General features: G+C 44.8%; 1 protein-coding gene across 1 annotated transcript in view; it reads right to left on the reverse strand.

The window, feature by feature from the left end:
• Positions 1-396: 396 nt before the first annotated feature.
• RCL1 (RNA terminal phosphate cyclase like 1) overlaps positions 397-22439 on the reverse strand; it is a 54560-nt gene continuing 32517 nt past the window's right edge. The window contains exons 6-9 of the mRNA XM_082618169.1: positions 20254-20379; positions 16030-16186; positions 10471-10574; positions 397-712 (exon numbers count right to left, since the gene is read on the reverse strand). Coding sequence (XP_082474295.1) covers positions 562-712; positions 10471-10574; positions 16030-16186; positions 20254-20379 — 538 coding nt within the window. The 3' untranslated portion in view covers positions 397-561. The remainder of the gene's footprint in view (positions 713-10470; positions 10575-16029; positions 16187-20253; positions 20380-22439) is intronic.

Raw genomic sequence — 22439 nt, forward strand, 5'->3', positions numbered from 1 at the left:
GGGGAGCAGTATGTCTCCAAGATAGCAGTCCACTCAGAAGACAAGGGATAAAATAGTCTACTACACCAATTTCTGACATTTGTATAACGCTGCACTACTCATAAAGGGCTTCCACCCATATTATCTCATTTAATCCCTACACAGAAACCAAGGTTCAGAGAGGTCAGTCCTTGCAGAACGAACAGTAACTCCACAGGTCTGGAAAAACAGCCATATGGCAGAAGCCTGGGGATGTGGGCTGAGGAAGCACTGCTGAAATGCAGCTGTGATGTTGTTCTAGCAGCACGACTGTATCCTGAAGGCACACTCTTCATCCAGGTAAGCCAAGGGAGCTCCCATCATGACTAGGCCTCCTGAGGAATGTCTGCCCTGGAGAAATGGCTGGAAACCACAAGATAGAGAGACATCTTTTATTCGGACATGCTGATGGTTTTTAAATGGAAAATTTTTAAAGTCCTTAATATAAGAGGCCATCCTGTCCTGGATGAACTTGGTCCCTTCGGTTCCTTGGCAGCTTCTGCTGTGTCTAGAGGCCTTGGGGCCTTTCATCTTGTGACAGTGTCACTTGAGGGTCTTGCTGAGGTTGGAGAAGCCAATGCCAACACATGTCATCAGCACTTTATCTCCTCCCTTGAGTTCTTCACCACATGGCTTGGTTTCAATTTTAAACATAATCTGGAAAAAGCTCTTCAAATGCCGCAAAAATTCTATCCTAAAAAATAAAAATAAAAATTTAAAAAAGGGAGGGAGAAATGAAAGAGGAATTCGGTTTTTAAAAAATTCTTCTCCAGCCTAGAACTGAAGCTTTTAATTTCCCAGATCAGGAGGAATAACTGAAATTAAGAACTTCTATCAATGCTGATTAAGCAGTATTTATTTACAGCCTGCCAGATTCCAAAGATGATTTTAAACAGCTTGCAGAGATGCACACAACATAAGACAAATTAAATAAAGAAAAAGGTTAGAGGTTAGTCCTACACATGCATTAGAGTGGACGTGAATATGGCATTAATCTTCAAGAGGCTCATGCAGAGAGAGAAACACGTGCTTTAATGAGTCACAGTATCATGAGATTAAAACCAAGCAGGGTGACTGCTGCTGATGCTGAAAGAGAGAAGTCTCTCTCTCCATTGTTCAATCCCGACAGCACTTTCATTCATTCAACAAATATTTATTGAGTGCCTACTATGTGCCAGGCACTGTTCTTCATGCTGGAGATATTGCAGTCAACCAAAAATCCCTTCTCTCATGAAGCTTTCAATCTATGTCCTTGAAATATATATATACTTCCTCCATAGTCAGAATTTAAATAAAGTAAACAAGGCAGATGAGAAGGAAACGTAGGTATAAAATATTTGTGTGTATATGGCAGAAGGCAATACTAAATAAGGTGGCCAGGGAAGTGCTCACAGTAAACATGCAGAGGAGGTTCAAGGGGCTCTTTCTTGTCATCTCCCTTAAGACAGAGCGATGGCTTCACCCCAAGAGTACCTTGGGAACAGCAATTCCGTGGAAGGACCATGGTACTGGTCTGGCCTAGCAGATTCAGCATCAACCTAGCTAGACTGACTATAGGACTCACCTGGAGAGTTCATTTAACAAGCAGATTCCTGAAGGTTTCGATCAATTGGCAACTGCTGGAGAGGAAGTGTCCATGTGGAAGAGCCCAGAATCACAGGCCACATGTCCCCTCCTCACCGCTTAACAGGCCATGTCTCCCCAGGGCACAGGGGCCAGAATCCTCCCTGTTGATTCTTACCAGCCCAGTTTGCAAAACACTGGTTTAGTTAAGAACAGATGATCTGCACGTCTTTAATGAAGTACTTCAGCAACCTGTGTTGTGCTGCCTCCCAATCAAACCATCCAAACAGTTCTCACCCAGAATGTACATGGAATCACCCGAGGAGCTTTCAAAATACTGATCCTGACATGCAGATCAATGGAACAGAATTCAGAGTCAAGAAATAAGCCCACACACTCGTGGTCAACGGATTTTCAAAAAGGTAACAAGATAATTCAAAGAGGAAAGAATAATCTCAACAAATGGTGCTTCACACGCAAAAGAATGAAGCTGGACCCTTTCCTCACACCACACACAAAAATTAACTCAAAACGGATCAAAGACCTACATGGAAGAGCTAAAGCTATGAAACTCACAGAAGAAAACACAGGAGTAAATCTTCATGATCTTGGGTTAAGCAATGATTTCTTAGATACAGCATCAAAAGCAGAGTGATAAAAGAAAAAATGGATTAACTGAACTTCATCAAAATTAAAATCTTTTCTGGACACTATCAAGAAAGTGGAAAGATAACTCCCAGAATGGTAGAAAATACTTGCAAATCATTTATCTAATAAGGGTCTGGTATCTGGAACATATAAAGAACGCATACAACTCAATAATAAAAAACCAAATAACCTAATTTTAAAATGAGCAAAGGATCTGAATAGACATTTCTCTAAAGAAGATATGCACATAGCAATAACCACATGAAAAGATACTCAACATCATTAGTTACTAGGGAAACACAAATCAAAACCAACAGAAAGGCTACAATCAAAAAAAAAAGATAATAACAAAAGTGTGGGTAAGGATGTGGAGAAATTGGAACCCTCAAACACTGCTGGTAGAAATGTAAAATGGTACCACCACTGTGGAAAACAGTCTGGCAGTTCCTCAAAATGTTAAACAAGGAGTTAGTTACCATATGATCCAGCAATTCCACCCTAAGGTATACACACAAGAAAAATGAAAACATACATCCACACAAAAACTTGCACACAAATGTTCATAAGAGCACTATTCATAATAGTCAAAAAGTACAAACAACTCAGATGGCCATCACTTGATGAATGGATAAACAAAAGACGGTTTATCTGTACAATGGAATATTATTCAGCCATAAAAAGGAATTAAGTACTAATACATGCTACAATATGGATGGACCCTGAAAACATTCTGCTAAATGAAACAAGCCAGTCACAAAGAACCACATATTGTTTGAGTCTATATGAATTGGACAGAACAGGTAAATCTATTATAGCGACAGAAAGCAGATTAGGGGTTGCCTAGGGCTGGGGGGAGTGAGAGGAATCAGGAACAACTGTGAATGGGCAAAAGGGTTTCTTTCCGGGGTGGTGGATATGTTCTAAAATTAGACTGTGGTTACATTTACACTATTTTGTGAATATACTAAAAACCCACTGAATTGTACACTTTAAATAGGTAAACTGTGTGGTATGTGAATTATATCTCAATAAAGTTGCTTAAAATAACTTATTTGTGAAGTTAAAAAAAAAAAAAGAACTGATACATGGCTCCCGTCCTCACACAGTATATACCAAACTAACTATAAAGCCTACTGCAACGCATTTTCCACCCTCTCCTGTCCCTTTATCCTAGCTAACCTAGTCAAACGAGGAAAAGGCAAAAAGGGGAAAAGAAGGTCTGAAGAATTCCACATCCTGTCTGCGCGAGATGGGCTAAGAGATGGAACAGTAACTAGCCTGGACAGTAGGAGTCCCGGTGATGGCTGCATGCTCACAGAAAAATCCCTCACTTCTTTGCTCTCTCTTCCACCTTGGATTGTGTTACTTCATCTCCATCTTTAAAATAATGTCCAATTTGCCACCTATTCTACAAAGCCTTCTCTAGCCAGTAACCCCTCTGGGTTTCCATAGCATTCTTGGCTCTGCTTATGGAGTCTAATGAAATGCTCACGTGTAAATGTCTCACAATTGCCCTCGCCCCGCTCTTGGTAAATTATATAAGCACCTCCAGGGCAATGACCTTAACCCATTACACCTGCTAGGCACTATATATAAGGCACTCAGGAATGGGGCACCCAACAGAATGTGGAGGTTAGGGTTTAGGGATACTTTTTTTTTTTTTTTTTTTTTTTTTTTTGTGGTACGCGGGCCTCTCACCGTTGTGGCCTCTCCTGTTGCGGAGCACAGGCTCCGGACACGCAGGCTCACTGGCCATGGCTCACGGGCCTAGCCGCTCCGTGGCATGTGGAATCTTCCCGGATTGGAGCACAAACCCGTGTCCCCTGCATCGGCAGGCGGACTCTCAACCACTGCGCCACCAGGGAAGCCCCAGGGATACTTTTGAGAAATGACTTCAACATTCTTTGCAATTAAGGGAAGTCAATTCTTCCCCTGCTGGCTTTCCCATTTTACTAACCACTTGAAATTTTCAGGTTTTTGCTCTGTCCCAGCCTCACAACCTCCCTAATCCTGCCCTAGGAAAGAAAGAAAACAAACACATCCAAAAATCCCATAGATAAACAGTCCACATCTGTGGGCATAGCTTCCGGCTGGCAGCAACGCAGAAAACGCCAGCCATCTCACCCACTTGTCTGCATTCTAAGGAGGAAACAGCCTGCTCTCTCTCGCTGCTGCCTCGGTTCTAACACAGGCCCGAGGCACGCTCTGCTTCCAGAGCCTCCCCAGCCTACTTCATACTTCACCCTGAATCGTTCAACTGTGCTGGAAAAACCAGACACCCTCCCCAGCTGGCAGAATTCCTAAGAGGCCGCAGCCTGCCTCTGATCTCCTGGAGAAGGAGGGGAGAAACACAGGCTTGAGTGTGCAGGCCTGCATAGTTGCAGCTTTGGGGTATTTGTAGCCTTTGGAATCGTTAGAAAAAGCAAAGTCAGTTCCACTTTTTACATAATGTTCTGCCAACCCTTCAGCCTGTCTGAGGAAGACTGTGTAAGGACTGAGTTAAGGTACATTTCATGATGCCCTCCACCGCCAGCCCCATTCTCCCTAAGTCTCCTGTGGCTAGGATAGTGAAAAGCAACCACGCTCAGAAGCTGAGAAATAACCTCAGGCGATATGAAATACTAACAGTATCCTTAAGAAAATGAAAACCAAACAGAATAAACTCACCCACATCTATATGCAGTTGAACAAAGTCAGGTCCAGGGCCGGTCCGCGTCCTTTTCCACAGCCCCACGCGGCACCGCTCCCCTTTCTTTCTCTTCCAAACACCATACAGTAGACCCACACTTTCTAGACACAGCTCCCTGGCCACAGAGCCAGGCAGGAGAGGCACCCCCGGGACACCGAGGGCAGCTCTGCTCCTCTACAGATAATCCCCGCGACAGTGTGACTGGAAGGTTTTCAGACTAACCCTTTTAGGCAGCTGGGACTCCTGACTTATGAGAAGTATCCTTAGTGAGCTTTCTTCCCCCAGAACAAAGCGATTTGTATTTTTTTTTAAATGAAAAAACAGGGCCTCCCTGGTGGCGCAGTGGTTGGGAGTCCACCTGCCGATGCAGGGGATACGGGTTCGTGCCCCGGTCTGGGAGGATCCCATATGCCGTGGAGCGGCTGGGCCCGTGAGCCATGGCCGCTGGGCCTGCGCGTCCGGAGCCTGTGCTCCGCAACGGGAGAGGCCACAACGGTGAGAGGCCCGCATACCGCAAAAAAAAAAAAAAAAAGAAAAAACAAAAAACCACCAACAACCTACTTTTCATGAACGCCTCCAGTCCGTCTGACAAGCAGGCTTCAGGGAATCCTGGAGCACAGAGGTAATTCTTCCTGTGTATTTTCCAAGAGTGGGTTGTTCCCACCATTGTTGGTCAACAGGTGAAGGCCACTGGGCTCACAGTCATCTGCCCATTGGATCCCAACTGCCTGGAACTTGCCAGGTTGCCCGGCCCTGCCCCTTAAAATACAGCCCCTCATACCAGGTCCCCCTCTGAAGCCTGCTAGAGCATGGTGGTGACGGGGATCACGACGTGCTCTCTCTGGCGGCTCTACAACAACAAACCATGATAGAGGGCCCCGCCTCCTGCTCCACCAAGCCACCTGGAAACTGGGGTCACCTACTTCTCAGATCTAAGGAGTTGCTCTGCAAATTGAGGGGATGGAAGATCGGGGGGTGGGAAGAGAATCTGCTCAACAGGGCCCCCTGTAGTTACTACACGGCATCTTTTAAATATATCGGTGGTACTTTTTCTGCCGAAGAGCTGTTTTCCCAAAGACCAGCTGACCTCTGCTCCAGGAATGAAGTTATTAAACTCCGTTATAAAGGCAGCAGGAAACAGAGAGCCAGGCTGGCTACACTCTCAGGAGACATGGATACCAGGCCAAGTTCAGCCAAGAACTCACTATGAGCAGGTGACTGACCTCTTTGTCATCTGAAAAGTAAGGATATCACTTGTTTTACCATATGCCAAATATGTCCTGTGGCTCAAAGAGCATAATAAAGGAGACTGGGCTTTGCAGCATTTAAACCATTTCCCAGATGTAAGGTGGCGTGTGCTATGCTGGCTCCCAGAGAGGGTTGGGCAACAGAACCCAAAGAGCAGCATCTCATTGATCTTCACGTCACTGTGCTACACACTGGGTGAGCCAACTACCCCAATCAGTCCATGTTTGACAAGGACCCTGGGCTCTCGCTCCCCAGCACGTCACAAAAGTGAAAAGAGGTCATTTATTAAAACTAGAATAAAACAAAGTGACGTAGTTTATTTTAGACTTCCAATGAAAGACAGAAGGAGATCATTTTATGACAATTTGAAATGAGGATTCTGAAAAGATACAGCAGGGCACCCTGGGCTCAGGCAGGGAGGTGCCTGGAGTCCAATAACATGTGTGAAACCCCAGCTTTTACTAAACAGCACAGTGGGTCAGGGAGGCGTGCACTCTGGATGAGACGTCAGAGTCCGAACCCCAGTTGCTGACTGTGTGACCCTGGGCACATGACTTGACCACCTTGTGTCTCAATCCGCTCACCAGTAAAATGGAGTGTACCTGCCTTCATCACTTTACCACCCTTGCGGGGTTATCATGAAACCTGAAAGAGTTCGTGTTTGTAAAGTGCGTAAAACAACATGTGGCCCACAGCGAACACTGTTAAGTGTTGTTAAATAAACACCCACTTACAGAATTCTCAGGAACAGTAAATAAGATGTATGCAGTTTGTTTAGTAATGTAACTGCAGGAAGTTAGTCATAAATTTAAAAATTAGTGGATACAGGGACTTCCCTGGTGGCGCAGTGATTAAGAATCCGCCTGCCAATGCAGGGGACACAGGTTCAAGCCCTGGTCCAGGAAGATTCCACATGCTGTGGGGCAACTAAGCCCGTGCGCCAACTAAGCCCGTGCGCCACAACTACTGAGCCTGCACTCTAGAGCCTGCGAGCCACAACTACTGAAGCCCACGCGCCACAACCACTGAAGCCTGCAGGCCTAGAGCCCGTGCTCCACAACAAGAGAAGCCACCGCAATGAGAAGCCCACGCGCTGTGACAAAGAGTAGCCCCCGCTCGCCGCAACTAGAGAAAGCCCGTGTGCAGCTACGAAGACCCAACACAGCCAAAAATTTTAAAAAATAATAAATAAATAAATAAATATTTTTAAAATCTTTAAGAAAAATAAAGATTAGTGGATACAGATTTAGATAGCTAAGCAGACGATTTACAGCCAACTTCAGGCCTGAGGTTACCCAAAGCAAGTTTACCAGGCCTCCTGGTGTTCAAAATGAACTTCACAGGAGACTGGACGTCCATGTGCGTCCAGCACTGATGGAGCTCTGCCAGGCACACCACACTGCTGGGAGAGCTAAGTGCCCGACCTCATTTAAGCCTCGCTCCACCTTCACAAGCCCATGACTTCAGGACCATTCCCTTTCTCTGTGGATGAAACTGAGGCTCAGAGATGCCAAAGACCTTGTCCATGGTCTCCCAGTGCTGCAAGGTAGAGCCAGAACTGAAATCCAGATAGGCTGGACTCCAATACCTGTGCACTGGCAGAACGCAGAAAGTTCCAGTCACTGCAGTCTCTGATCATAAACAATTTCTGAAAGTGCTAATTAAGATGCTTGTTGATATATACTCCTACTTTCAAATAAAGTATAAATCATCCTTAAACTGTAAAATTAAGCTTTTTGAGGGGAAAGTAGAACACCATCACTAATTGTAAACCACCTAAAACTCAGTAAATTGAAAAGAAATAGATTCTCCACCTACCAGCATGTTATCCAATACTATTTTATTCCACTGAAAAAAAACCTCTCTGGCCTTCCCAAAGAATTTCACACATATAGACTTACTTTCTCAAATAACACAGAAAACCATTACCAGCCACGTCCTGCAGTAAAACAGAGAGAAGAGGAAAGGGGAAAAACAGAAAGACCCTTATTTTCCAGAAAGGGTTTGAAAGCAACACTGCTAGAAAACACTATCCTGCTTAATCCCCAGTGCTCTGTAAATAGACATTTAAAAGGCTATTTATACAAATCAAAACATGCAAACTGCCAGAAAAAATACATTTCTTTAAACCAAGGAGGGTCTTGCTTCTGGTTTTCTTCAGAAATCTGAGGTTACAGCAAGCAGATTTTTATGATTTTAATTGCACATAAAAATACGTGTGATATTATGGTCTCCAAAGCTCTTGAATCCAACTAGGATAAGCTATTCCCTCACCATGATCATCCTGACTGTGGATTCTGTCCTTTTCACCCTTAATTGGATGCAAACGCACGATGATAATTTTGCCTGTCCTGGAGCACGCCTATTTCTTCCCACCTTTGCCCTTCATCTCTTTGGGCTTCTAGAGCTTTCCACAATGATTAAAGGCAAGAAGGGTCCCAAATAGATACAGCTTTCAAAAAGAAACTCCCTCCTCCTCCCTTGTGCTAGCTTACTGAAAGAAGGGAGGCTGCCCTTTCCAAGCCCCTGGCCGCCCCTCTTGCAGGAAGCCCTTGGCGGGGGGGTGGGCAGGTAATCCAGAGGAAGACTGTCCTGCAAGTCCCAGCCCCAGGTCTCAAAACACAAAATTTTGCAATTTGTCCCACTCCTGTAAAGCTCCATTCAGAGCAGACCACTTTGTTTTCCCAGGAGATGTGTAATTTTAGGCAAGGTTTCTGGAAGACAAGACACTGCAATTAATGTTTGGTGAGGGGGTGTGTCAGGGACACAGGAACTTTTAAAAATGTCCAGTCACATCTTGACCGTCTCCACAGAGTTTGCTGACTTAAAAAGATTATACAAGGCCCTGTAGCCAAACTGAAAAAAAATCTCTAAAAGCAAAAAAAAAAAAAAAAAAAGTGTCAAGGAAAAATAAAAATATACATTCCATTTTTCACATAATGTTCTGCCAAACCCCATGCCCCACGACCACACACATTTCTAGACACCGCCTCATGCTGTGTGAGCAGCCAGGCCTTCTGCTGCCCTGAAGCCAAGGCTGGGAAAGCAGCAGCCACAAGACCAGCTAAGAGGGTGAAGGGCGCTGTGAAGGCCACACGGCTGTCAGCCACTTCCAGCAAACTCGCTGGGAAGCCAAACTCTACACTTAAGGTGCTGTGCTCCCAGCCCTCACCTCCTCTCCAAGTGCCTTAACTACAAAGTCTCTCTCGGCAATGTTGATTCCTGATGTCAGCATGCCACTTAGGATTACTCAATTTCAGGTTTCCTGTCCTGTGAAATACTTTACACAAGTTATCGGGAGATAATGCGGTCCTCACCAGTTTCCTGCTTTCAGTCTTCCCGCAATGCTAACAATGTATTCTCTTCCATTTCCTTGTTCCAAAAAGCCTTCCACCACCAACTTACAGAAAAAAAAAAAAAAAGCCTCCAAAAGAATCTCCTGGTCTCTGTACTCCCAGTTCCGGGGTCCAATGGTACACTGCCCCCTCTACAGTGCCCGCTCCTTTCTCAATGTGATGGCACCACCATTCTTCAGTTATCACAGTACTGTACCTTTCAGATATACAGCATCGGTACCATGATAACCGAAAAAGGACAGTTCAGTCTCATATCTACCTGAATATTTCCTCGAACCCAAGGCACATTCCCCCCGCCAGCTTCCCACCCACAGGTGGCCACAGAATGATCTTCAAGTATATAGACACATGTACAGAGACGTCAGTGCTCAAACAGGCTGTTTCACAGCAACCTCACTGACTATCAACAGGAGGGCTTCTTTCACTGTGCTGTTTAGAATTCAAGTCTTCTGAGGATCTGCTCTTTTATGGAGAATGCCTGCTTTAATACCCCAACGGTCAACTTCTGATAACAACTCATGGCCTCAAACTCACCTCTGCATTTCCCTCCTAGTCCAGTGGTGTTACTATGAACTTTGCCTCTTGGACAAAAAGGCAGTCCTTTTTGCTAAAGCTAGGAAAAAGAGGGATTTTTAAAAACTAACAATAAAACCCAAGCTATAACAGAAGCGGGGGTTTACCTCCAAAATGGAAACAATATCTAAAGCACAGACAGAACTGTCTAGTATAGATCACGCAGTTTTAATGACACAGAAATGACAGATGGGAAGGAAGAAACTGCAGGAAAGAAAGGAAAGCAAAATCCTTGTTAAACACCAGATGAAAGCGACAACCTCCAGCTCATTTAAGGATCAGCATAATCAGGTGGGAACAGGATAGTGCTCATCATTTTGTTCTACTGGAGGATTAAACTGGACAGCATAAGGAGGCTGAAAGAAAACAACTCACGTGTAGGGAGAGAGCGGTCCGAGAAGGACTTTGGAAACGTCCTGCTGTCCAAGGGTCATGAGTAACAGAGCCAGGCTTTGGTTGGTCGAGTCCACACATCCACCCTGTAAACACAAACACTTTAAGGATTAATCATTGTACCAAACCAGATAATGGAAAACCAACAAAACAGAGGGAAAAAAAAACAGACACAGATGCCCAGAGTATCAGAACCACAGAAGAGCAGATGGCAAAGTTCAAGCAATAATAAAACAGAATAAGTGTCTTTTAAAGAGTTATCCTCATATCAAGTAACTGTAGGGCGTTAAACTAACGGTTAATCAAAACAATTGTAAGAGCTGAGACTATCAGAGTGAACAGACATTTAAGTTTACCAAGGTATATCTAGTGAAAAATGAAACTTTCCCTTCGTAATTAAAGCCATAGCAGGGCATAAAAGCAAAAAAGCATAATCATTTATAGGCAATGCATAGTTAATTACCAAGGGTTAAGTGAATGACATTTCTACTTATTTAATCTGTCATAGAACACCACAGCTAATCTGACATGAGAGGACCTTTCCCTTTCAAGGGTCTTACCTACAACACATTCAATTACATTCAGAAACTGCCTGCCACGTCACATTAGATTCCCCTCTTTAACTCTTCCTGTGTGCCTTAGAACTGGAGAACTGTTCAGACCAGATCCCTCCATTCTTATTATTTATGCATTATTTCCCCCCATTTTCCCTGTTCTTCCAAATCAATAAGCAGGACAAAATTCTCTTCAAAAACTTTCTCCTGAAGTACAACTGCTTTGGTTGCCTTTCTTCTTTCATTCTCGAGTTTTTCAACCACTTCAACCATTTTGCTTCTGCTTGATGCATGTATTACTGCTGCTTCCATTTATGCCTTAAAGACTGTCTTTATTTCAGATCATCCTCTCTGGGATAACTTTATTTAAAACAATTTAAATTTACACTGTACATACTGAAAGCAGAATGACCTTGAATGTCTACATATTTTGCATATTTCACAACAAGAAATCCAGTTTCTAACCATGGCACATCACTGTTCAAGGCTAGACTCTCCCAGACTTGGAATGGGATAAGTGGTCACCACTGCTGCTTATGTGGGTACACCTCTCTCCTTTTTTAATGCACGTAAGGTAGGGAATAAATCGATTCTCAGGTACACTCATTCTCTGCTGTGAGACTTCATTGAGGACAATGGAGTAGGAAAATCAGAAGTGGATCCTACTGCCAGCCTTTATGAAATCTACTGCTCTTCCTCATCTACCTGAGTTAATAAAGGACAATATTTATCTCATTTAGCAAATTTTAGGACGAGAGGAGTTCCAGCACACGTATTTCCATCTAAACGGAAAACCTGACCCATGGAGAATAAAAGAATATATAACAAAATATATTAATATGAGAAGATATAACAAAACTATCCGTTTTACAGAACTTGCTCCTTTTCATAAGACTGCCTAAAATTAAACTGTTCTCCTCAGTCTCCGCTTCCTAGAGCTATGATGCTATTCTGCTGTTCTCAACTGATTTTTATTACGTACTGAACCAAGATTTTAGTTTTACTGCAGTAAATATATTAGGGTCTGTGTACAGGATACAACACAGGAAGTGGTGGGGCCGCCCGGACAGCAGGACACAAGCCTTGTGCAAAGTAGATTCAATCTCATTACGAAGACGAAATATGAGCAGGAACCAGTAACAAGTGAAGGTGAAGACGAAGTTATGCAGCAGCTAGGGGCTGTGGGCACCGGGACTGCCAAGGTGGTGCGCGAGGGGTTGTCACTCCCCTGGCACCAGAGGGAGGCTTTGGGGAGGTGGGGACTTGAGCTGGCCCTGGAACAATGAGCAGGGTTTGGAGAGGTAGGAAGAGCAGGAGGATGGGGGAAATACAACCCAGGGCCGGCAAGGACCAGCCAGGAGGCCAGCCTGAGAGTGGCTCTCTGCGGAGAAGTATGCGGAATTGCAGGGATAAGGTGGAGTAGGCAGACTGAGGTAGGGCTTTTCTAACTGGGCCACAGGTTTTGACTTTATCCTGGGGAAGTGAGAAGCTGGTGAAGGTCTCCGAGCACAGGAGTACCAAGATCAGATCGCAGCTTTAGGGGGAGATTTAGGCTGAAGAGGATGCTGGAGGAGTATGGAAAGGATTTCCCCTCTGCAAGTAGGGAGAGCCAGTACCTATATTGGGGGAGGGGGGAATGGAAGGGAGGAGGGTGGTAGATGGGGGCAGAGAGAAGGATAGGAAAGGGTAGTTCCAGAAAGCCTGGGACAGAATCAAGAGGGCTTGGTAACTGATGAGACAGAAATGGAACAAGAGGAATTAGATCAGAGGATTAAAGCTTTGGTAAAAATGAACGGTACCAAAGGGGATGGATTTTTATTACTTATTTAAACCATGTCACATCACAAACTTACAAAGAATTATCATAAAAACTGCATGCATTTTCATCCTTTTAGCAAATAAAGATCATAGACACACACAAAAGAAGTTTTCTTAATGACTTAAAACAAAAAACTCAGTCCAGCCACTACTGAATGGTTTAAAGCAGAACTTAACTAGAGTAAAGAAAAAGTAAAATAAAATAACCTAATCCACACTGCATGTTTTCGCTCTTGGGGATTGGTGGACTGTGCTTTCACCCTGAGGCTTTTACTCTGCCATTTACGGAGATACAAAACCCATATTCCAGGGCTTCCCTGGTGGCACAGTGGTTGAGAGTCTGCCTGCCGATGCAGGGGACACGGGTTCGTGCCCCGGTCCGGGAAGAACCCACATGCCGTGGAGCGGCTGGGCCCGTGAGCCATGGCCGCTGAGCCTGCGCGTCAGGAGCCTGTGCTCCGCAACGGGAGAGGCCACAACAGTGAGAGGCCCGCGTACTGCAAAAAAAAAAAACCCATATTCAAGCTGTGTCCGGGGGCTCCCACTGGGCTATCCTGTAATGAGATACATCCAAATCCCGCAAGTCCACTGGAAAGAGAGGGATGTGTCCCCACAGTCAGAGAGAAGGCCTGCCAGCCACCCCAGGACCAAGGCAGGGAAACCTGCACGAGTCAATAGCGGCTGAGGGACCCACGTGTCTCCAGCAGTCTTTCTTCACAAATATCTAGATGACAAACTTCCTGAACTGAGTAACTGGCAGGGCAACCTCTTGGTCATTTACTCCATTTACTCCCAAATTTTAGTTACTATCCATTTTTCAAAAATCACTAAATTTAGCATCAAACATTGGAAAGACTTTGCATTGAAAAAGCTGAGGCCAGATCTTGACTGCTCAAGAATTATGAGAAGATATTTCCTCGCTCAGAGGGATTTCTTGTGATAGACTATTTCCTTCCTCCACTATTTCCTAGCTGAATGGTGAGTAGAGGGAATGGGGTCCCTCTACTGAAGACACAGTTATAGGTTCTTTGTCTTCCATTTAATTAGATAGATATTAAATAAGCTGGAAATTTTAATGAACTTTGAAACTGTTCATTCCTACTTGTTCCACCTTGTGACCAATGAGATATTTTCAAAAATGCTGACTTTGACCAGGGGAGTAGACTGTGGCAATAAGCTGTTTTCCTTAGTGAGGCCTGTGCAGGGATCAATACCCATGACCCAGGCATCACCTTGCCACACTGATTAATAAATTACAGTGGCAAAAGGAAGAATTAAAGAACAAAATCACCACTGTACCAGCCTTACTGATTTTACTTCACTGGGCTCACGTGTGATTTTTGTGACTTTAAACAGAGCAAAACTTCCTAGAAGACTTCAGGAAAGAACCACAGAGATGTCTAATAACTGAGAATAAATACAGATAGTACAGAGATGAGAGGCTCTTCAGCTCTTCAGCTGGAGAAAAAAGACAATTTACAAACACTCTACACCATCCAATAGCGAATCATCCAGAATAGAGTCGGCCCTCCACATCCACAGGTTCAACCAACCACAGATTGATTTTCAATTTCAGATGACTGAATCAGTGGATACAGAACCTGTGGATACTGGGCCGGGGCGGGGGGCGGCAGGGAGTAATGAAACACAGACTTGAGCATCCACAGATTTTGGTATCCACTGGGGGGAGGAGGGGTCCTGGTACCAATCACCTGTGGACACCAAGAGGTGAGTGTATAGTTCTTGCCAGTGCTCAGTTTAAGAATGTGGGCCCCAGTGTGCATCCACAGCAGAGGACTGATCATCCCTGGAGCCTGTCCTGGGTTCTGCATGTCAAGGAAAAGCTTTCACCTTCCTGAGGTGCAGACTAACAGAAATCTTGGAGACAGGTTTGTGACTCTCCTCTAACCAAGTATACAGGATCTTAAAGAATGAATTTTCAGGCAGCTTATCTTATTTCTCCTGCCACCATCTTTCCTTCTCTTCCAAGTTCCTCCTTGCTTATTTTGGGTCGTGCCTCAGCTGTCCCTGAGAAACAGAGTAAAGTGTGTGTGTACATATGTGCATGTTGCTCTTATGGATCAACAGAGAAAAAGGACTGTGGCAACTGAGGGGACAGGCTTGGCCAGACTGGTCTACGCCATGTCCCACCAGTAGGGCAGCAGAAGCAAAATGGTAATCAATGCAGTCTTGTCTTCAGCATCATGTCACCTTTTCTTTGTCTCCTCTTCCCAAGCCCCTACTGTGCTCTGACACAGGCTGGCCTTCCCTTAGACACTCTTCTATGTGCTCCCAAGCACCCTACAAAATCGAGCCTGTTGACACTGTTTTCTATCTGAATTAACTATCACGCAAATCCAGGTTTCCAGCTTCTCTTGAAAAATCTGAAAAGAATGAGCCCCCATCCCCCTATGGCAACGACAGGGGGCTGAGAGAAGGTCCCTGCTTTGCTCCGGGGGGTGTGTGCTCTTCAATTGGCCAGTCACTGCCTAACCTGCTTCATTTTTCACCTTCTCTCTCCTGTATGACTCTGTTCCAGTTCTCTGCCCTCCCGATCATTAAAACTTACCCGCCAGGACTTCCCTGGTGGTGCAGTGGTTAAGAATCCGCCTGCCAATGCAGGGGACACGGGTTCAATCCCTGGTCCAGGAAGATCCCACATGCCGTGGAGCAACTAAGCCTGTGCGCCACAACTACTGAGCCTGCGCTCTGGCGTCCACGAGCCACAACTACTGAGCCCACGTGCCACAACTACTGAAGCCCATGCACTAGAGCCTGTGCTCCGCAACAAGAGAAGCCACTGCAATGAGAAGCCTGGGCACGGCAACAAAGAGCAGCCCCTGCTCGTCGCAACTAGAGAAAGCCCGCGTGCAGCAACAAAGACCCAAAGCAGCCAAACATTTAAAATAAATAAATAAATAAATTTATATTAAAAAAAAAAACTTACCTGCCATATGTAACAAACCAGTGGGGCTGGGCCTCTGCTCACTGACTAGTTTAGCTAATCCATTAAGCTAGTTAATGCTAAACTGTCTAAAGGGTAGGAAGAGGCTAACTCCTTGACTGAAGCCCTTAAAAGTGGAAGAAAGTTGCTAACGAATAAAAATAACAGAGAAAGAACTGCGCCCTGATGGCTCCTCTCCCGGACCTGCAGAAGCGGAGGACATACCCTATGGATTTCTTCGAGCAGCAGCTTGGCACAGTTCCTGCCGAGGTCCTCGGGAAGCACCGCTGCCCCCTGGCCCCGGTGGTTGGAGACAAGTTCAGCGCTGAGGAAGGTGCTGTTGGTGGTCTCAGCAACCAGCCACAGTCCAAAGCCCGGAGACCTGGGGATTCAAAGGCACAGAAACTGAGTAGCATACGAGTGGGGTTCACATTCACCAGTAAAAAGAGAAGACAAACATCTTTTTGATGGCATTCTGTCTGGTCACATCAGGTCTTATTAGAGTCCCTCCCAGCTCACAATGGACATATACATGACGCAGTGAGGGCACACACGTGACAGAACCAAAGGTGATGCAAATTTGCATTGCTTTTCTTTTCAGCCCTCCCTTCCCCTAGCTCTCCCTTACCTTTCCCCACTCACTACATTGTAAAAGATCCTGCTGTGAGAGTTTGTAACAATCAACATATAGAGCCTCTAGTTTCTGAGGCAGGGGCTTGACACTATTCTGCAGAGTAAATAATACCATCCCCACCTTACAACTGAGGAAATGGACAAATCAAGTGACCTGCACCAAGTGCATACAGCTAGAAAGAGACTGAGATGCGCTTTCAGACTCCAAAGCCCATGCAAGTTCTCCACCATGGCACTCGCTCAGCCCTCAGTCACAACCAGCCCAGAAGTACAAGCGGCCTGGAGACCATCTGATTACAGCTCTCCTTGAGAGACAGCAGGCTGTTCCCCCGTGATGAGAAATACCACAGGAGGAGAAAGGGCCTAGAGAAGGCCCACCTTTATGTTTTTGTCCCCAAGGGACATCTCTAACTCAGAATTCACTTAATATAACCAACAAGCCAGCACCATGTTCTCGCCTGTGTGTTTCAACCACCAACAGCCAGACCCTAACACCCTTCCTGTCCAGGACCACAAATGTCTCATGTACGTGTACATCCAACAAACATTTGGGGGAAAGCTTCCACAGACCCGGGAACTGGGGCGCCACGGTAAGCACAGGAGTCCCTGCTCTCACGAGGCTTAGTAACAACCAGTTTGATGCAAAACAAAATCAGTCCACAAACAATAAAAACAAGCATCTCTCCACAAAATTTCCGGATTTGACACCTCACGTCTACCTTGCCCAGTGCCTCTTAAACACACACAGTTGACCCTTGAACAACACGGGTTTGAATAGCACAGGTCCACTTACAGACTTTTTTCACTAAATACGTACTACAGTACTGCATGATCCTAAGTTGGTTGAATCCGAGGATGTGGAGGAACGGAGGATATGGAGGGTCAACGGCGTTAAGTCCCACGCAGGCCCCTGACTGCGGGGGCAGGTCAGCACGCCTAACCCTAGCGTTGTTCCAGGGTCGACTGTACCTACTTCCCAGCAGTACACTCCACATGCAAGCACAATACAGCTTTAATAAAGCCTCCTTTAACACAATCCAACATACATATTCATGAAGCACTTTCTATGCATCTAGCACTAAACCAGCCAAAATATTTGTTTCAGAAAAACTACGCGTAAAATTTATGTTTCAAATGTACTATATATGAGCTCACAATAGGGAGGAACTATACTGGTCAGTCCTTAATTTCTTTTAAGAAAAAGTGATTGTCTATGTAGCCAAGGATTAATAACACCTGCCAAGGGAAGAGGGTGCAGTGAGAATGCCGGTTCCAGGGCACTCTGAGTCACCCTTAACAATCTAACACCGTACCACCCAGCATCATCATGGGACATTTAAAGCTCAATCTCAAGTTGCCGATGAGTCACTTGACCAGGAGGAGGGATTGGGCACCCAGCTCACCAGTAGAGGCAGTGGGTAGAGGCAGTGGCATGCCAAAATGAAGAGGAGAAAATGCAGGGAGGAAGCACCAGGAGATAAGCCACCATCACTGCTCTAACCCACTTACATGCATTTCCTAAAAACTTCTAAACTTTTCCATCCATGTGAAATTTTTGAGGCGTGTGTACTTATTGCAATGAACTTCATATTTAATCAAGACCATTCCATTTGATATTGTATTTGTTTTACAGAAAACAACACAATAACATATTAAGCTCTATGTACTCTACGCCAATTCCCCCCCCCCAATTTGGGGTATGTGTATTATCAGGCCTATTTCAGGTCATGTTAACAATGTAGTTGATCACCAAGTGATCTCATTGAAGATGCACACCGGTACAGTTTGCAAATGACAGCCTCCAAAGCTTTCCAACTGGTGAGGGACTAGATTTTTCAAAAAGTCATGACTGTGAGAATCAAAATGGGACCACATTGGACAAATGTACACTGGACAAAGAGCTGACACAGCCCACCAAAAATTGCTGGCCACCAAGGTTCCAGGCCATGGCCACACATAACTCTCACTCCCAGACTTCAATAAGCCTAACTTACGTGGATATTTCACTGAATTAGAAGAGGAAAATACCTACCCGCGACTTTATAATTTCATAATGGAGAAGGAAGATCACCGTTTGTCAACTGTAGCTTGAGATTTAGAAAATGGAACACAAACTTAACATCATGCATTGGTTTTAGAGGTAAATTTTAAAGTGGAGCTTGGAGTTGATAACCCACAAGGCTACATTGTGCCCACATCTCCATCCACGTGTGAGCTTCCTCTCATTATTAGCAAGTATGGGCCTTGACCAGCACTAGAGTCCGCTGAGTCAATGGCATTATAAAAAGCCACACTCTAGCTGGAGGCAGCATGGCCTTCAGGTCTGCTCTGCTTCTTTGTAGAGTGAGAGGCCGGACGACAAGGCACTATCGAGTCAGGTCATTCAGACAGCCGCTACTGCTACCTATCCTCCCCCATCCCTCGTAATCCCCTCTCCCCAGAAAACAGCTGACACATAGTTCCAGGCCTGTGGCCAAGAAGAGAAGAGAAAGGAAGTAATGGCATTAGCAGCTACCATTTCTGTAGCACCTACTATGTGCCAGGCATTGCATTGGTGGCTTACATATGTGACCTTTTCATCTTTACAGTAACCTAGCGATGCAGTTATTATCACTCCCACATTATGAATGAGGAAAACACTGATGGTATTTGAGCAATACACCAAAGGTTTGGGACCATCACTGACCTTTCCAACTCCAGAAAAAGGGCCAGCTCTGCACACAAACCCTTTCCCAACTCTAACCTCTGACATCACCACCACTGTTGCTCTGGATTATGAGCCACCACTGCATTTCTGAAGTCACCTTCATCTTTCCCTTGGGCCTCATGAAGGTCTGAGATCCCATAACACACTCACCCCTCCTTTACCCTCTTTTTCCTTCTTTTCCTGAAGTTAAAGAAAGCTCAGACAGAAGAGCTATGAAAAAAGGATGAGCTGTAGTACAACTTAGGAAAAAACTGATTTTTTATCCCACAACAGTCAGTCTCTGATGTTCTTATTTTTAGAAGACACAACCTGAAAACTTCAGATTCAATGTGTAAAGATACTGTCATTCACATTGAAATGGTTAGGCAAAAACAAAGAAAATCCACGCACAAGGAAAGCAAATTTGGCAAAATTTTCATTGTTAACTACAAGTAGCAGAAATATACAAGTGTTTGTTGTATTACCCTTTCAACTTTTCTGTATACTTAACATTTTCATAATAAAAAATTAGGTTTTAATTGCTTCCCTAACTCGCTGGTTTCTAAATATACAACCAAAGCCTAAAACAGATATTTTCATTACACAGATCATCATTAACTTTTTATTTTCTAAAGTAAGGTCTTCTGCAAAGGCTCTAACTAAACCAAACTCAAATCTGCAATAACAACTTTCTTTGGCTCTAGGGGTGTTTTTCCCCTTGATGGAGAGAGAAGCTGACTGGCACTTAAACCAACAAAGGATTTTTTCCCCTAAACTGATATTTACACAGGATGGAAGAACTTGTTTACTTTAATTTTTTGTGGGAACAGAGGACAGATGGGATTTAAAGCTTGCGGCACTGTTTATTAATAGCTGGGCTTTAATTCCCCTAGGCTGGCATCTCAACCCCTCATCACCCAGCACTGGGCACTGTGACGCTTTCCATGCGATAGGTGCCCAAAAGATGCCTGTTGGTAACAATGGCGGTAAGTTGGAAGGAAAAAAACTGAATCATTCTTCCTCTGGCTGCCCAACCTCAGAGCTGGCAACTTTAGCTTCAATCAGACCAGGAGTATGACAAAGGCTAGGGTGGCTAGGGAATTAGGCTCCAAAAACGCACAGACACTTACCTCCCAGAGTTGACTCCTTTCATGTGGTCTGTGTAAATATAGATATCGGGTATAAACTTGTTGAGGATGCTCCTTGCAGAATCCACAATCCGGTTTGCCATCTGAGGTGATACGCGTACCGAATACCTGCAACCTGGAGTTAAGGGTGTCATTCTGCTTGGACTCCACAACAGAGAAAAGTCAGTCATAAAGCTAGCAAATATTTGTGGAACTGTCATAACAAACTGGGACTTCTAATCCATTCTATTCTCCACCTGTATTTATTTACTTAACTTTGTAGTACCATAACTTCATTTTTACATTATTCTTTTTATTTATTATTATTATATTATTATATAATTTTTTGTATTGTTATAAAAAGCCCTAGGTGAAAAACATCTAAACAATATAGACACTTGGAAAGTATAAAATAAAAGCTGTCAATCCTACTCTAGACTGCCTACCCATCCCTCCTCCCCTAGAAATGGTTCACCTCAATTTTGGAACAAGTAAAGGCAATTGCCCCCCTGTAGGGCATGAGCCAGGCTCCCTCTGAAGTATTCTCTGACCATCCCCACTGCTGTAACCATTGAGTCTTTCTCTTAGGAACCTAAGGCCGGAACAGACACCACACTGGGACTGACCTGGGCCCCTGTGTGACCCAATCCACCCCTGGTAGGCTGACAGGAAAGGCAGAAAAACATTAGTGAAAGAGCATAGTGGGGCTGTTTATAAAGGTATAAACAGGTTTTTGTGTTTAACTTTAGAGCCTATTTTCAGTTATTTAAGTATCGATGATTCTATTTATGGATGATACAGGCTCCTCACAACTGCTACCCTGTGGTCAAAATATTGGTAATTAGCACTTTTACAACAGGGCACCCTCAGAAAGGAAAGGAGAAAGATATTAGCAACTCAAATGAAAAGGCTGGTGCTTGAGAAAGTGGAAACTATTACTTAAAATCAGACTTTCTTACAGAGACTGGCTCTCCCCAGTTCCACCTACCAAATAAAAAGTTAAGTATGTACTAAGCACTTCCGATGTTCGCTGTACAGTCAAGGGGCAGCTGCGTATGTGGGACGAGGGGCTACCAAAAACAGAGAAGTAACAACATGTGATCTTCCCACTACTCTGATCCAAACCCCATGCAGCAAGTCCAACAGGGAAAACAAGGTGTGTAGTCTGCCCAGCCTCGCCCAACTGTTCGAAAATTCCTGTCAATAACACATTTAATTTTCATTTGAGCTGCAGAAACAATATGCTCAGAGACTGAGCAAAGAACTTGACTGGCATCTGGCTCCCCTTTCTGACCCATCCTGAACATCCACAAAAGATCCAGCTTCCTCATGCTAAGGAGAATCTCCCAGTAACTCCGAGCCCTCCCAGACCTTGAGACTGGACCCCCTAGTCTGCTCGGTGTTCACCCCCAAACCGACACCACCACCCCCAGCTCCACCAACCAAAGTGTTCAAATCCTTCAGCCTGATCTGCCTGCCTTCATTCTTCAACCCAGAGTTCCCCCCCTCCTGAAATCCTCCAGGCAGCACCGACTGTGGCCTGCACTTGAACTTACCACATGTCTCCCTTCGTATACTCTCATGCTGTCCTTGCTCTTCGATGAGACCGCACACTCCATAAGGAAAGGGGCTCTACTTCTGTATCCCTCACAAGTCTCTAATACACTACTTTTGTACTCAGAAATGCTCGATAAATATTTGACTTGACTCAAAGGACAAACCCGAAATGAGGAAAGAGCAAAGAGGGATTTTTCAATACACACACACAGCCCAGTTACATCACCACCTCTTCTGTCCAGAACGTACTTTTGACCACAGGCAGCTTAGACAAACAGTCCCAGGTCTCATACCCTTTGGACCAGGTGGGTGCTATCCTTCTGAGGTCTGAAGCTGCCCACTCTCTGTGGGAAAATATAGATGTCGTTATCCTGACACATAAGCCCACAGCATTCATGTCTTCCAAAGTTCTTTCAGGTACGTGATCATCTTATTTTATGCTCATGGTAACCCTGAGGCAAGGGCCACATATTCCTGGTTCCAGGGCTCACACTTAGGACAGCTGGGTCACGGAACTAAGATTCAAAATTAAACAAATCCATATTCCCAGAAACAATCTTCTTCCCCCACCCTTCCAGGGATGTGGAAACCAGGTGGCTAAAAACAGTGCTAATGAGGGCCAGTGGAAGCAT

The sequence above is a fragment of the Mesoplodon mirus genome (genome assembly GCF_964341445.2).
Source record: "Mesoplodon mirus genome assembly, chromosome: 1".
Classification (NCBI taxonomy): Eukaryota; Metazoa; Chordata; class Mammalia; order Artiodactyla; family Ziphiidae; genus Mesoplodon; species Mesoplodon mirus.